At 38.2% G+C, this 12632-nt stretch overlaps 1 protein-coding gene across 1 annotated transcript in view; it reads right to left on the bottom strand.

Annotated features, from left to right (window-relative positions):
- LOC126162977 (meiosis regulator and mRNA stability factor 1) overlaps nt 1-12632 on the bottom strand; it is a 231384-nt gene that overhangs the window by 105134 nt on the left and 113618 nt on the right. The window contains exons 15-17 of the mRNA XM_049919825.1: nt 9605-9824; nt 8703-8869; nt 6065-6240 (exon numbers count right to left, since the gene is read on the bottom strand). Coding sequence (XP_049775782.1) covers nt 6065-6240; nt 8703-8869; nt 9605-9824 — 563 coding nt within the window. The remainder of the gene's footprint in view (nt 1-6064; nt 6241-8702; nt 8870-9604; nt 9825-12632) is intronic.

Here is a 12632-nt window from a genome sequence, read left to right as displayed (position 1 = left end):
AGTCTTTCCGCTCCCGGGACTGGAATGACTCCTTACCCTCTCCCTTAAAACCCACATCCTTTCGTCTTTCCCTCTCCTTCCCTCTTTCCTGATGAGGCGACAGTTTGTTGCGAAAGCTTGAATTTTGTGTGTATGTTTGTGTTCGTTTGTGTGTCTGTCGACCTGCCAGCACTTTCATTTGGTAAGTCACATCATCTTTATTTTTAGGTATATTTTTCCTTCATGGAATGTTTCCTTCTATTATAACCATATATATATATATATATATATTTAAAAAGAAAGATGATGAGACTTACCAAACAAAAGCGCTGGCAGGTCGATAGACACACACACAAAAACAAACATACACACAAAATCTAGCTTTCGCAACCAATGGTTGCCTCGTCAGGAAAGATATATATATATAGAGGGAAACATTCCACGTGGGAAAAATATATTTAAAAAGAAAGATGATGAGACTTACCCAACAAAAGCGCTGGCAGGTCGATAGACACACAAATAAACACAAACATACACACAAAACTCTAGCTTTCGCAACCAACGGTTGCCTCGTCAGGAAAGAGGGAAGGAGAAGGAAAGACAAAAGGATTGGGTTTTAACGGGATTGGAATGACTCCTTACCCTCTCCGTTAAAACCCAATCCTTTTGTCTTTCCTTCTCCTTCCCTCTTTCCTGACGAGGCAACCGTTGGTTGCGAAAGCTAGAGTTTTGTGTGTATGTTTGTGTTTATTTGTGTGTCTATCGACCTGCCAGCGCTTTTGTTGGGTAAGTCTCATCATCTTTCTTTTTATATATATATATATATATATATATATATATATGTCTGCTTGTGTCTGTATATGTGTGGATGGATATGTGTGTGTGTGTGCGAGTGTATACCCGTCCTTTTTTCCCCCTAAGGTAAGTCTTTCCGCTCCCGGGACTGGAATGACTCCTTACCCTCTCCCTTAAAACCCACATCCTTTCGTCTTTCCCTCTCCTTCCCTCTTTCCTGATGAGGCAACAGTTTGTTGCGAAAGCTTGAATTTTGTGTGTATGTTTGTGTTCGTATGTGTGTCTGTCGACCTGCCAGCACTTTCATTTGGTAAGTCACATCTACTTTGTTTTTAGATATATTTTTCCTTCGTGGAATGTTTCCTTCTATTATAACCATATATATATATATATATATATATATATATGAAGATGGTATCTGTTCTTTCGGGCATTACGGGAATCGGCAGAAAGCCGTGAGTAATGAATATAATGGGCAGGAGCACTATCAATATAGTGTGGGATAACAAGTTGGGAATGTGGGTCTCACGGGATGCGTGCCAGAGATAAGTCCCTGCAGTTGCACTATCCTCTGTGGCTCAGATGGATAGATCATCTGCCATGTAAGCAGGAGATAACGGGTTCAAATCCTGGTCAGGGCACATATTTTCAATGGTCGCTGTTGACATATCAATGCCTGTACACAGATAGGGATATTCATTTCACTGTAATAGTTAATGTGCACATTGGGGGATAGGGGATATTCCTCTGCACACTCAATCACACCAATCATGTGAAACAGCACTTCAACTTGGGAAAGTAGAAAAAGCACTACACCTTTTAGGAGACCTCTCCATCTTCCCAGATACTGAGGGGGCTTCTATTAACGAACCTTCATATCCATGTTTAGAGCTCAGAAGAACACTATATGTATGCAGATTAAGACCATGATGAGTAGACAAAAGGTAGAAGCTACAATAATGGATGTGGAAATGATCAACATCACTATAGGGCATCTGCAAGGTGGATTTTGTTATGTTTCAAGAGCAATAGGGACAGAAAGGTTACAAAATCTGAAATCCTCAGGAGAGTGAATATCTTACACTAATATAACAACTGTGGTACACATAAGGATGGTCAGGAAAATGCCAGCTGACTATACAACTTCCACTTGCTTCAGTACACCTTTCAATGTAAGAACAGGAAGCAGGCATTATTGGAAGAAACCGTTTAGATGAAAGTTGGAGTTAATGATGGGCTGAAAACAGACAAAGCTGCTGAGGGTGGGATACACAAGGTACAGTGTAGACTAAGGAGTGGAATCTCCCTCAAGAGCTGACTATAGTATGCCAGGCAGATATATTTGCTATCCAAGCACGTGTGGAGGAGAATCTGCATAGGTGTTACAAGGATTGTAGCACCTACCTTCATTCAGCCGCCAAACATTTCAAACCTTTATGAGCCTCTGTAATGGGATCGAAGATCATTGCAGAATACCATGAAACTCTTTTTATGCTAGGGGAAAGCAGCAGGGTAAACCTACTGTGGGTCCCTGATCACTGAGGTTACTATTGGTTTGTTACTGATACTGATACTCCAACCAGGACAGGGATGATGACTATTTGCATGTGGAACAGGAAAGGAAATGACTAGTAATGGTACAAGGTACCCTCCACCATGAACTATATGGTGGTTGGCGGAGTATATATGTAGATGTAGATGAAGATTTGTTAGAATGGAAACTACTCTACCTGTCACTAAGACAATGGTAAAACATGAACTATGTAGCTGGATCGGGAGACAGCCTGTTAAACAGTGGATTAGAACTCAAAAAACCGTTTTTGAAGAGAAGTTCTGTAATCCTGGACTTGAATATGACGCAGATTAAAATCATAGGAAGTGTCATGACTGGAACTTCAGAAAACATCTTTACACGTGGGAATAGAAAAAGAAGCCCTAAGTGCAGACTACATGGTATGGGAAATGAAATGTACCACATTTAATCTTTCAGTGCAAAGTTCTGGAAGCTGAAGACAAATTATATGTGCCACTAATACCTGAAGAAATTGTGGAAGAGACCTCATAAAGAAACACTCACTATTCTTTAATAGTAATGGTTGGCTTTATTAGAATGACGGAGAGAGATACTCAACAATAAAAACTTCCTGCTTAAATCAAATCAAGACCTTTAGTCGCATGTGAACAGCAGAGGATATCCACACTATTTGCACTTTTTTATGATAGAACACTGTCCCAGACAGAGTGTGTGTGTGTGTGTGTGTGTGTGTGTGTGTGTGTGTGTGTGTGTGTGTGTGTGTTTTGCTTGCTAAAGAAGGCTTTGGCCAAAAGCAATAATGCGCAATAGTCTCTTCACTATTTATTGTGCCTATCTGCAACTCAAAGGGCCATCTGTACAGTGAAGAGTAATTTGTCCTCCTGCTAATATTATTGATTTAACAATCTGAAGTGTCCACTGTTTGTAAGAGAACACAGGATGACTTAGACAAAACTTCTGCTTGGTGTGATAAATGGCAGCTTGCTTCAAATGCAGAAAAATTTAAGTTAATGGAGATGAGTAGCGAAAACGATCATAAAATATTTGAATACATTATTTGTGGTGTGCTGCCTGGCACAGTCACATTGATTAAATATTGAGGCACAACAAGGTAAAGCAATGTCAGACTGGTTGCAGGGAAGGAGAATGGTCACTCTGGTTTACTGGAAGCATTCAGAGAAAATGTAGCTCATCGAGAAAGGAGAAAGGTTATGAACACTTATGCAACCAATTCTTGGGAACTGCTCAGGTGTTTGGGGGCCCTGCTACATCAGATTAAAGGAAGACATCTAAGCAATTCTGAAATGTGCTGATACACTTGTTACCAGCAGATTTTACATGTGATCATTACAGAAATGCTGCTTGAACTCAAATTTGAATACCTGGAGGGAAGAAGACATTCTTTTCACGAAACACTATTGAGAAAGTTGAAAGAACCAGCATTCATGATGGACTGAAGAACAACTCTACTGTCACCAATATACATCTCAAAAAGACAAAATAACAGAAACCATGGCATGTCCAGAAGCATATAGGCAGTTGTTTTACCTTGGTCCATTTGCAAAAGAACCTGTTCACCTAATGCACCTTGAGGTGTTTCCATAGCTCACCAGTCAAACAAATTAAAAATTTAAAAAATCTGGTTCAAAATGTGCCTTTTTGCCTCTGGCTAGTCTGGAGAGAGAGAGAGAGAGAGAGAGAGAGAGAGAGAGAGAGAGAGAGAGGTAGGTTACAATTTGGTGGACAAAGGTTGGTTCAATAACTCTTGTTGCTGTAATTTTTTTCAAATCATGTGCATACTCTCTATGTAACTGATGATTTTCCAGAACTCCTTGTTGACTTGTTCTGCAAGTTCACATACCCTAATTAAAACAACCATTATTCACCAGAACAAAAATTTGTATTTCAATATAAACCTCTTAATTTGGCACAGATTGCAACATCCAGCTTTACTGCCACTACCCTGTAAGTTTGTGTGCAGCTCCGAGTAGATACCAGTCTGAAGTGCTAACTGACACACTGATTTTTTTGGGCATCTTGCCAAGAGTATTCTCAACTTCACTAAAACCGATACACCACTTGCCCAAGTGCAAGGGATGGCCTGAAAGTTTGTGCCAATCAAAGTCCACTTCCCTCTAGGTCATTCTTGTGCAACTCTGGACATGGCACCAGTATTTCTACATCTACATCTCCATCCATACTCCGCAAGCCACCTGACAGTGTGTGGCGGAGGGTACCTTCAGTACCTCTATCGGTTCTCCCTTCTATTCCAGTCTCGTATTGTTCGTGGAAAGAAGGATTGTCGGTATGCCTCTGTGTGGGCTCTAATCTCTCTGATTTTATCCTCATGGTCTCTTCGCGAGATATACGTAGGAGGGAGCAATATACTGCTTGACTCTTCGGTGAAGGTATGTTCTCGAAACTTTGACAAAAGCCCGTACCGAGCTACTGAGCGTCTCCCCTGCAGAGTCTTCCACTGGAGTTTATCTATCATCTCCGTAACGCTTTCGCGATTACTAAATGATCCTGTAACGAAGCGCGCTGCTCTCCGTTGGATCTTCTCTATGTCTTGTATCAACCCTATCTGGTACGGATCCCACACTGCTGAGCAGTATTCAAGCAGTGGGCGAACAAGCATACTGTAACCTACTTCCTTTGTTTTCGGAATGCATTTCCTTAGGATTCTTCCAATGAATCTCAGTCTGGCATCTGCTTTACCGACAATCAACATTATATGATCATTCCATTTTAAATCACTCCTAATGCGTACTCCCAGATAATTTATGGTATTAACTGCTTCCAGTTGCTGACCTGCTATTTTGTAGCTAAATGATAAAGGATCTATCTTTCTGTGTATTCGCAGCACATTACATTTGTCTACATTGAGATTCAGTTGCCATTCCCTGCACCATGCGTCAATTCGCTGCAGATCCTCCTGCATTTCAGTACAATTTTCCATTGTTACAACCTCTCGATACACCACAGCATCATCTGCAAAAAGCCTCAGTGAACTTCCGATGTCATCCACCAGGTCATTTATGTATATTGTGAATAGCAACGGCCCTATGACACTCCCCTGCGGCACACCTGAAATTACTCTTACTTCGGAAGACTTCTCTCCATTGAGAATAACATGCTGCATCCTGTTATCTAGGAACTCCTCAACATGAAACATACTAGGATCAGGTTACGAAGACAGCTAGCAAAATGACTGTGAAAGCAAAATAAGAGAAGAAAACAAGCCTATAGCTAAGCACTGAGATGAGACGCAGTGGAAACTAACACACACACACACACACACACACACACACACACACACACACAAATCCACTAAAAACTGCAAGAAGGTAGAAAATACAAAAATAAAAATACAATTTAAAATAAAAGGGAGAAATAAGGCAATAATAAAAAATGAGAAAATGACAATACTAATTCCTAGGAAGTTTTAGACAAAAAACAAATGGAAAGTACAGCCCGAAATTGACTAAAGAAAAAAGAACAAAATGCAGTGAAGAAAAAAAAATTCATGGAGAGAAAATGATAACTGCAAGGAACTCAAAAGACTCAATAATAAAGCTTTCCATGAACAAATACAGTCCTATCATGCTAATAACAACAATAACATCCCAACAATAATTTTACTGCTTAAAACTAGAAAGGTCCTAAGCAATTAATGACAGAAGGGAGAAAATACTTCATTGATTCATGGAATATTTGACAAATGTAAAATTTACATGTAACTAATATATTTATTACCTTGAGAAAAAGAAGAATCTGGCTGCAAATCTGGAGACCAAACCAATTTTTTGACACATCCTGGTGGGCCAGGAATAATCTTCACATCGTGCAGACAACTAACGAGATGTTCCAAAGGTACTCCAGTATCTGACACTTCCAATTTATCGAACACTGCTAAATAGCAGTATGGCAAGCTGCAATTACCAACACTGTCAATTTACATTAACTAATAAAAACATACAGAAAATAAGATTGGAGCCCATGTTTCAAAGAAGCTTATAAGCGTCAGGAACAAAAAATAATTGCAATCTTTCCAGACTGCTGTAGCAGAAGACAGTAAAAATAAGGGAATGATGGGGAAAATATCTCAAATGAAAGAGGGAAATTTGAAGAGACAAAGAAGAAATTAAAAAAAGTAAAACAAAATAAGTAGGTTAAATAAAGAATGAAACAAAATTCCAAATTTACAGAGCAAGGAAATAAACTTTACTGGTTGCAAATTAAAAGTTTTACTAGATCATTACTGACATTAAAGACTGACAAAGGATTGTTGCTGTTTGTTCAGATGTAAAATTCTGATGGAGAGTGTCAGCAAATTTGATATGAAATTATATGAGGGCAAACCAAACAAAACAGTGTTTTGGTTTTCACATGAATTTAAACCCCCCAATCCTATACAACCCCCTCTCACTCTTGAATGGAACAATGGATAAAATAGAACTTTTCTGCAGTTTCTTTCCAACAGTTCAGATTATGAAGTATTTCATGCATATTTTATGTCTCTTAACAGAAAAAGCAACCGAATTCCACAGGGTGTCTACGTGGACAAGAAAAAAAAAATTCCCGGATTTTTCCCGGATAAAAACACAATTCCTCCCGGATGAAATTACGTATAAAGTGGGTGAAAATACATCCGTGTTAAGTAACAGTATATTTTCCCTCGGAGCTGTTAAACCTATCAGTCCTTTGAATCTTAAAGGTCTTATACCGGCGGAGGACGTCCCAGCACTTTAGGAAACGAAATTCAGGAAAAACAATGCGTTTGGAAAGTTGTTTGATGCGAGACAATATGCACAGAGTTTATTTTCGTATTGCTGAAGTATATACACAAATTCCACAAATTACAGCACGGTAGCTTCCGAAACTCTAAAATAGAGATTGCGTTGAGCGATGCACTTTTGTCAGCCAGTCATAGCTCATGTCACGTGACCTCGCTAGCGAATGACGGCAGTTATTCAGAGCACGAGGCCTACGAGAAAGACAGGCCGCGGCGCGTACGTTACGAAGGTAGGCCGAGCTCGCTCAATTCAGCAAAGTGCGTTTATACACCGGTTAACTCGTAAGCAGATATGTACGTACGAACGAGAATTGCATCCTCTATTGGCATCCACTGTTATTAGTCCTACAATGATAGGAAGTCCGTAGGCCTACTAACAGGCTCTAATTTGGCAATTAAAATTGTGCCAAAATGATTATCAGTTGCTTAGAAAAGTCGAAGTGTTCTGGCATGAAGGGACTTGTGACATTGCTCAGTAACACATTATGCACATTTTTGTGAAGGTCAATGGAACTTTTTGCCATCGATTGCATAATTTTTTATCTATGAAAGAACAACATTAAATATGAAAACTAACTTGAAGCTCGGTCTTTTTTTAGCGTGTGTTACACGTTAAGTCATATCAAATACAAATGTGCCGGTAAAATTTTAAATAGTGGCATAAATGACTTATCTTCTGGGCCCGACATTTTTCAAATGGCTGATCCTCAAAGTGTTACGTTTTGAATGAGAGTTATAACGCCCTGTGATTTAAGAAATGCACTGCACATTCTCACACGTAACATAAATCATCTTGTGTGGAAATTTACTTCGAAAGTAACGCATCTCAAGCCACTATTCGTAATAACTTCTGGTGATCTGTTAGAAATGTAAACAATTGTGACGTCACACACATCGAATGCATGTTAGTTGTTACGGACGTACTGCATAATCTTCGACCTAAATCCTTTGACACTATTTACCCATTTTCTATGCAACTTAACTTTTATTTTGGTGTTATTCTGTGATTTGTGTTTCATTGCTGCAATATCATTTAGCAGTAGTGGACTAAAGTTCTTTGTCAGCGTATCAGATCTTACACGTCACACCTACAAAACTTTAACTGCAATCTAAAACAACGAAAAATCCAGGAATTCTAAAAAATTCCCGGGTTTATCCCGGATGAAAAAATTCCCGGGTTTGTCCCGGAATTCCCGGGCCGTATACACCCTGTTCCAGAACTGGACATTTAATGGTTGGTTGGTTTGGGAGGTAGAGGGTTAGGTGTGTCGTTCAGTGTCTATTTGGAGTTGGTAACATTAGCCAAACATTTGAGCTAATTGTTATTTAGGAACAATGAAATCAAGGCATTTAAAACACTAATCCCAGAGATGATAAAAAACTGAAAGACAGGTAAAAGTATATGGGTCAGGTCAGTCTGCAGGTCAGAGGGCAAACGAGGATTCACCATGGCTCAGCTGCAGCAAGGGGCACCTCCTCTACATTTGCCGCCCCCCCCCCCCCATCCCCCCTGATATACACACAACTGTGTGTTTTATGTTCTTTGTTATCAAACAATATAGCAAGTAATTTTACTTGATACAATGAGTGAGAACTTACCTTGGTAATGGAAGGCTGCCTCCATGCGACAGCAGCAAGGCCTTAATACGATTACTCAGAAGCTTCAGTCCAATATTTACAGAAGGTAATGCAGAAAGCTCCTGCTCTGCCCACCCTCTGTCTGGTTGTGGTTTCATTGCATGCAGAACACAGTATGGCTGATTTTCCTGCAAACCCGAAACACCAAGTTAACTTTCCTAACACACTAATACAAAGGTATTAATTCAACAAGAAATTTTTCCGGCAAAAAAATATTAAATTTGTGACAATATTATGAAAAGGATACAAACAATGGAAAATCTGCGCATGTGTGCATTTCTGACGAAGGCCTTATTGGCCGAAAGCTCACTTTCTGACAGTCTTTTTGTTGTGCCTATCTGCAACTCCACATCTCTGGTGTAAGGTGAGTGGCAACTATCCTTTTCTTAATACAGTTTTGAAAAGTATAGGTTGCTACTCACCATACAGTAGAATGGTTGAGTCACAGACAGGCACAACAAAAAGACTGCTGAACAAGTAAGATTTGGCCAAGAAGTCTGGCCTCGGCAGCCAGAGACAGTGGTCGAGCATGCGCATGTGTGTGTCAATACTGCACGAATTTTTGCTAATGAGATATTATGTAAACTTCAAATGACTCTGTATCCCTAATCATCACTTACTAAAATGGGCCAGTTAAGAGGAGACATAACATTAAATACATCTCAAGGACAGAACGTTAGGGTTTAAGGTCCTATAGACACAAATATGTTTCTGTCAAATTGTCTTAGCTGTCATTTACACTCACAATGAAAGAATTTTACTAACAGAAAACCGTCATGGCAATTTCTAGTCAACTCAACAGAAAATTTACTAATAGCATATCATTTGGGGATACATACCAAATTTAGTTATACAGAGCTTACCTGTCCCGATACCAGGCACGGAGATGGCGTATGTCGGTGATCTGGATTAAGTGTCACCATCCTTCCATTTGGTCCATCTGAGACTACACAGACATCACGAAGTTTGTAGATATCTGAGACACTGATTGATGCCAAATATCGTTTCTCAAACATCTCTCTGAACTTGAAAAGAGGTAATCGATGGTCTGGCACTTCTAGAAGAAGTGTAATGACCTGAGACCTGGAACAAAAAACAAAGACAAGTGAGATCTCAGCCATTGCAGGAATTAACCTGAGTTGTATGATGTAGAAAGAAAAATTGAATTGTGAGTGGAATACTAAAATATCTACTGCAGAGCAGAAGTAAAAACATGAATTACAGTTAACAGAAATGCTATGATACAGCTGTTAATCTGACACCATGAATTGTAAGTGGAAACAGCAATCTGTGGAATCCTGGCAGCTTTTGTTTTACTGGGAAAATTTTGAAATAGCAATAACTATTGAGAGAAGCTTGAACAGATCAATGGTACAAAGTGAGTGGCAGATCACAACTGTTACGTGATGGTGAATTCTGAAATGGGCATTCAATAGTGGAGTAATGACAACTCATATGAAAATCTCTCTATATTTTGGAATTTAATCTGGTCACTGCAAGTAACTGAACAGTTGGTAAAAGTCAAAGAAAGGGAAAAATACAATACGTCAGTACTGAGGAGTGATGTTGCCATCAAGATGACTATTTGTTACTGCTACAACTGCTAAGATAAAGATTCTCAGGACACTCATAGAATTTTGGACACAGGCATTTTTGTTATTAATACTTGCAAACACATTAAGAACTTTAAATAATATTATGTACAGAAAGTTAGGGTTTACAGAGGGACTCAAATATAATTATGAAATACCTAATGTATATAAAACAGACTGATGACATCTGTTGGCTTCACAACTGAACAACAAACAATAACCTTTAACATAAGACCCGGGCTGTCCCACAAATTATCCAATCATTACAATCTTTATTTCAGATGAAGTAGTGCCAACACCGATTTCACTTGTCAAAAAATGTCAGTGTTCCACATTTCAAGGAAGTGCTAAAACAGTGACAAATTTGGTTTAAAATTTTAAATTTAGACTACAAGTTCATTTTTAAAATCTGATTGACTCTCACAGAATAATACAAAATTAAGACCTCACTGTGAAGCCTTCTATATATCATTTGTTAAAAATGCATACATTAAAATAACAATTTGTCCATTATATTTGGACTGTTGAGCTCCGTGGACGTGGATAATGATATTTCACTGTAAAAATACAGCAACCAGCCTCTTTTTAATGCGTTTTATTTATGCCAATATGCATTTCGGGTTTGCACCCATCTTCAGCTGGCAAATTACATGGATCTTCAGTTACTACAGCAGTACAATCTCGACAGCAGTTTGGATGCTGCAGCAGGCCTGTGCAAAAGCAACGATTCCAATCATTTACTTCAATTTCGCGAGTTTAAAGTTACGCACTATCAGTTGTTCATTTTACTTACATTCTCCTCTCCTTGTTTTTCTTAGCTTTTCTTCTTTTTTGCAACAACACAAACACTTTTTATCATATATTTTACACAGGCGCACTGCATTATCCGCCATTTTGTCGACTGACAGTTTTTGTTCACATACAAACGGTTTATCTATGGACAGAGTTACATTTTTCTAAAGTTTTGAGGTTATAAGATAAGCTACTGTTTTCTAAACATTGACTTGGGTGACAGAAGTATTCTAAGTACGATGTATACAATTTTTTTTTTTTGTAGTATTGAAGATAATAAACTAACATAACACATTTATACAACGCAGTAATTCATACATTTACAATATAACAAAGATAGAATAAAGATTTTTATGTTTTATACTATTACTTGCATTTGTTGGGTTTATATTAGATTATGTTATTTCTTAATTGTGCTTAGTAAGTGGTTTGATAAGTAGAGTGTGGAAGTTTTTCAGAAATATTAGCTTTGGTAGCTCTGTTTGGTCGTTAAATATGTCAGAAGGGGATGCATGTTTATGTGAATAAATTTCAATTTCTTCTAGGAGGTTCATTCTTTTTCCTTTGTTGGCTAGGTGGAGAACTTTTAGGTTATGGGATATGTCTGTTACTTGATGTTCTTCTTCTGCTACATGTTGGGCGAATGTGGATTTATTTAAGTTTTTTAAACGAAGAGCATCCATGTGTTCTCGAAACCGTATGCTGAAGTTTCTCCCTGTTTGGCCTATGTATGTTTTTGGACATGAGTTGCAGTTAAGTTTGTATATTCCTGATTGATTGTACGGTTTGGTATTATTTTTAATGTTATGGATAGATTTGTCCTTTATTTTGTTATTTGTATAGTAGCTGATTTTGATATCTGTTCCTTGGAACAGCTTTGCTATTTTAGATGACAGCTTTCCTACAAATGGCAAGCTTACATATTTTTCTTTTGGCTGTGTTGTGGTATTCTTTAATGTTTTGTTATTGTATTTGTTTATGTGGGGATTTATCTTAGAGTTTAGTTCATCTATTAATTTTGGATTGTAACCATTATTGTAAGCAATTGCTTTGATGGTGTTTAGTTCTTCTATTTGGTCAGCTGGTTCTAGTGGTATTTTGTGCATTCTGTTTAGCATTGCTCTGTATGAAGCAGTCTTATGTTTATCCGGGTGACAGGATGATTTATTAATTGTGTTATCTGTGTATGTTGGTTTCCTGTATACTTGAAATTTGTGTTGTTGGAGCTACTTATGCAGAGATCCAGAAAATTTAAACCTACTTCTGTTTGGTGTTCTACAGTGAAGATGATGTTCTGATGCATTTTATTCATTTCTTTTGCAAGGTTATCAATTTCTTCTGCTGTGCCATCAAATAAGATTATTATATCGTCAACATACCTTTTGTAATAAATTATCTTGTTTACTATCTGGGGGTTTTCTTTAAAAAATTTACATTCTAAGTTATTGATGAAAATATCTGCAAGCAAACTGGCAAGGCAGCTACCCATAGCCAGGCCCTCTTTCTG

Source organism: Schistocerca cancellata, chromosome 2 (assembly GCF_023864275.1).
Source record: "Schistocerca cancellata isolate TAMUIC-IGC-003103 chromosome 2, iqSchCanc2.1, whole genome shotgun sequence".
NCBI classification, from domain to species: Eukaryota; Metazoa; Arthropoda; class Insecta; order Orthoptera; family Acrididae; genus Schistocerca; species Schistocerca cancellata.
This window is presented reverse-complemented; position numbering and strand designations above follow the sequence as displayed.